Source organism: Elephantulus edwardii, unplaced genomic scaffold, assembly GCF_000299155.1.
Source record: "Elephantulus edwardii isolate Elephantulus edwardi_28Jun2011 unplaced genomic scaffold, EleEdw1.0 scaffold00631, whole genome shotgun sequence".
In the NCBI taxonomy this organism is placed as follows: domain Eukaryota; kingdom Metazoa; phylum Chordata; class Mammalia; order Macroscelidea; family Macroscelididae; genus Elephantulus; species Elephantulus edwardii.
The window spans coordinates 46455-50582 of record NW_006400381.1 but is presented as its reverse complement, the minus strand read 5'-3'; the positions used below and the strand labels follow the sequence as shown (position 1 = coordinate 50582).

Genomic DNA, 4128 nt, shown 5'->3' with positions numbered 1-4128 from the left:
GCTCAATGTCAAGAAGACAAAGATTCTCACCACTGGACCAATCGGCAGCATCAGGATGGATGGTGAAGAGATTGAGATTGTACACAGCTTTAGTTTGCTGGACTCCACAGGCAACACTCTTGGCACCAGCAGCCAGGACATCAAAAGACATATTGCAATGGGAAAGTCTGCTGTTAGGGACCTCTCCAAAGTACTCAAGAGCAATGGTGTCTCTCTGGAGACTAAGGTGCGCCTGATACAGGCCATGTCCTGTTGCCAAAGAGGTAGACCGTCCTTGGAAGACATTAAACTATGAAATGTAAATGTCAGTGATGTGGGAGAGAAAAAAAAAGAATGTCGCCCAACATGGACTGCTTACACAGGGAATATAATACTGGATTTGAGTTTCAGGGACATTGCACCAATGGTACAAACTAAGGCAGACTAGAAAGGCATCGATTGTTGTTGCAGACCGAGGGTAAAATAAGAATAAGGCAGACAGCCCAGAATGAGAGAGGACAGAGGACAGACAGGGGGCCAGCAGTCCTGAGGACTAAGGGGTTCAAGCCATGCCTCTCTGTGTATTTGTTGAGACTCATCAGGAAGGTATACAAAGGAAAATCACAAAGAAGTATAAAACAAAAAGAAGGGATCATGGGGAAGTCTTGTGTAGAGAAGGCGAATTTCTTCTCTATTGTTAACCTTATGCTTATCTCAGGAGGGAAGGATTCAGTAAGTACAAACTAAGAAGATATTAACTCTTCAGGAATGCCTTGTTGACTCAGGGTGAACTCCAGCCTCTATTAGGCCTCCCTCACATCCTGTTATAGCATTTGGTTTATTATTAACATTAAATTTTATACTGGGCTTCTCAGAGATTGTCAATAACATTTAGACTTGTTCTGTGACAAACAGCTGATGATCTATTAAATCAAAGGAAAGACAGCCTCTTTTAAAAATGATGCTGGGAGGGGAAAAAAAGGATGCAAGAAAAACAGAGAATCTACTTGCAGGAAAAGAATACAAGATTCACATCCTACACAATATACAAAAACGCAATCAAGATGTATCGAGAATCTATGTCTTGAAATCCAAGTTCTCTATAGACTGTCTTTAAAATATCAGTAATAAAAATTGATTTTAAAAAGAAGAACCTACGAAAGGAAAAACTATAAGGATGAAAAGAAACCAACACACAACCACAAGAAAATATAAAGATCATGGTTTGAAAAAGTAGGGCAAACTTAGGACTCCTTATAAGTGGCAGAAATAAGAAAAATCACAAAAATAACAGCAGATGTTTAAGTAAAGAATATGCCTACATATATGTAATGTGCATCAGATGTTTTTCTCAAGGGGGAGGGATTGTTTAACAAAGAATTTTTCTTTTACTTTTCAAAACGAAGGCTGCATAGTGGAGTGGAATTGGGGAAAAGAATTATATGATAAAGAAATAATTTATCTTTGCCTTTTCAAACAGAAGAGTGAATTGGTGCGGAAAAGTGTGCAGGGAGAAAAGTGCAACAATGAATGACTGAAAATCCAAAGTCTCTGTAAGCTTTCATTAAAATTAATAAACAAATGTTTTCTCCAAAGAGTCAAAGACAGAGACAGACAGCTTGGTTTACAAACTATGAATAAAAATTGTAAATAAAGCATCTGAGAAGAGACTCAGCTAAAACGTGATACAAAAGTCCAAAATGTCAACCAAAAAAAAAAAAAAAAAACGTGATACAAAAGTCCAAAATGTCAACCAAAAAAAAAAAAAAGAAAGAAAAAAAGAAAAGAAAGAAAACCAAATAAATACTCCAATTTCAAAAGTGGCAGACAATGCAAAGCTTTTTTTGACCACTGAAGTCAGATGATCAAAGCTGACCTAAAGAAACTCTTCCCAATCATTCAAGCACACAGAAAAAAACCAAGACAGAACAACACAAAAACAAACCAGTGCTGGAGAAATCCTGGATAAACTGGAACTCTGTGAGTGGGGGGTGGGCAATCCCAAATGGTACCCGCCACTGTGTATAAAGCACTTTGAAACTTTGTCCTTGGGGTTAGAAAGAAACGACTGGATCAAGCAATTCCAGACTGAGAAATTAAAAGATAAATTTCATTGGGAAAGTCTGCTGTGAGGGACCTCTCCAAAGTACTGAAGAGCAATGGTGTCACTCTGGAGACTAAGGTGCACCTGATATAGTCTATGTGATAGAGAGCTGGACAATGACTAGGGAGGATAGAAGCAGATTTGATGCTTTTTTTTGTTTGTGTTTGTTTTTTTTTTTTAGATTTGATGCTTTTGAGCTATGATGTTGGAGAAGAGTATTGGACTGCCAAGAAAATGAACAGGTTCATCTTGGAGAGGATGAAACCAGGCTGTTCTTTGGAGGTAAAGATTCTGAAGCTTCCTCTGAGTCATGATACAAAAAAAACCAGTTGAGGAGGTATGAGAGAGACACAGAAAAAACTGGACCCCCAAAATGAACAGGTCTTTATTGCGTGGCCTGATAAACAATTAACAGTAATAAAAAGGGTAAATAAGCCCTCATAATGAAATAATAAAAAATAGTTTATTAATCCAGGGTATTTTATATTGTTTCAGTTCACACACATTGAAGACTAGGGTGCAAATCAGGGTAAACAATTTATCTGCTCATCCTGGCCATCTCTGGGGTTTCAGTTCCTACGTGCATTGAAGAAAACCCAGATTTTTATGCTCACCTAAATGATAACATAATTATGATAAAAACAAAGGGGGGGGAAATATGGGAAGCCAATGCTAAATATTTGTTATAAACTGGATGCTATTTAAATTTTAAAAAAAAGGAAAAAGAAAACCCAGACTTCTAAGGAGCAAAAGAATGATAAATTGGTAAAAAAACCTTAGCCTTTCACTGTAGGCGGAACCATCGACACGCGCGGTCCTAAAAGTGCGCGTTCCATGTTCCCGCACGGAGCGGTTCTCCCGCCGTACCGTCCGTCCCCGGAAGCAGAGGTAGCGCTTGTCCTTCGGCCGAGTCCTCCATGGCCGCCGCGTTGCCGCTGGCGCGCGAGGTAGGTCTCTCCGCATTTCCCCGCAGCCGCGGGGGGATCCCTAAGTTCTCGATCTTGTTTTTCGGGGTGCTCTTCTCCTTTCGCTGCTCGTGCAGGGTCTCTGCAAAGTCTGTGTTGCTTTTTTATTCCCCCCGCGGGGAGCTACCGGGGCGACTTCCGGTGAGAAATGCCTGCATCGCCGTGGCCGCTGGAGGAGGAGCTGGATGGCGGGGGGCGCGAGTTTGCGGGGTCCCCACGCGGGGAGGTGCCCGCTGGACACGGAGTGGGGTCCCCTTTGCAATTTGCAAAATCAATCTGTGCACGCTCCCCCTCCCCCATCTCTGCAAGGGTTCGTGCATCCGCGAGCAAAGCACCCACCCGGGTTGCGGCGGGCGGGTCTGCGAGGCGAGGGGGGGGCCCCCCAAAGCTGGGATTTCGGGGGGAAAATGCAAAATTGGGACCTTTTGCATGCTCAGGGTCGTCAGCCTGAGTGCATCCCGAGCTCCCCTGCTGCATTTTATCTGCATTTCCTCCACTTTTTAATTGCAATCAAGTCACTTGTGTGCATTGTGGTTCTTGCATCTGCATTGTGTGTCGTTGATGTGCATGGTGTGTGCAGGCGGTTTGCAATCCTCTCCCTTGCGGTGCCGCTTAGTTTTGGGGTTTGTTTTTTGGACATTTTTGTTTTTTGCACCTATATATTTTTATTGCATTTTTTTAGTCTTAATTTCCTTCATAGATGTGTTTCTTTCGTGTCCATGGTGGTGGTTTTCTGTTTTGTTTTGGGGGAGTTGTTGGTTTTTTTTTTGCTCCCATATTTTTTTAATTACATTTTTTTAAATTATTATTTACTTTCTGGAAGTGTTTCTTTCGTGTCCATTATGGTGACTTTTTTATTTTCTTTTTTTAAGGGGGGAATATTTTTGCTCCCCTATATTTTTAATTACTTTTTTTTTATTACTTTCCTTCATAGTAAAGTGTTTCCTTCGTGTCCATTATGGTGATTTTTTATTTTGTTTTGTGGGAGATTTTTGCTCCCATTTTTTTAAATTACATTTTTGTTTATTATTCATTTCCTTCACAGAAGTGTTTCCTTCGTGTCCATGATGGTGATTTTTT

General features: G+C 40.9%; 1 protein-coding gene across 1 annotated transcript in view; it reads right to left on the bottom strand.

The window, feature by feature from the left end:
- Window positions 1-3046, bottom strand: part of LOC102869747 (zinc finger protein 135-like) — a 39978-nt gene extending 36932 nt beyond the window's left edge. Inside the window, exon 1 of the mRNA XM_006903395.1 lies at window positions 2951-3046. Coding sequence (XP_006903457.1) covers window positions 2951-3046 — 96 coding nt within the window. The remainder of the gene's footprint in view (window positions 1-2950) is intronic.
- Between the last annotated feature and the right edge of the window lie 1082 nt (window positions 3047-4128).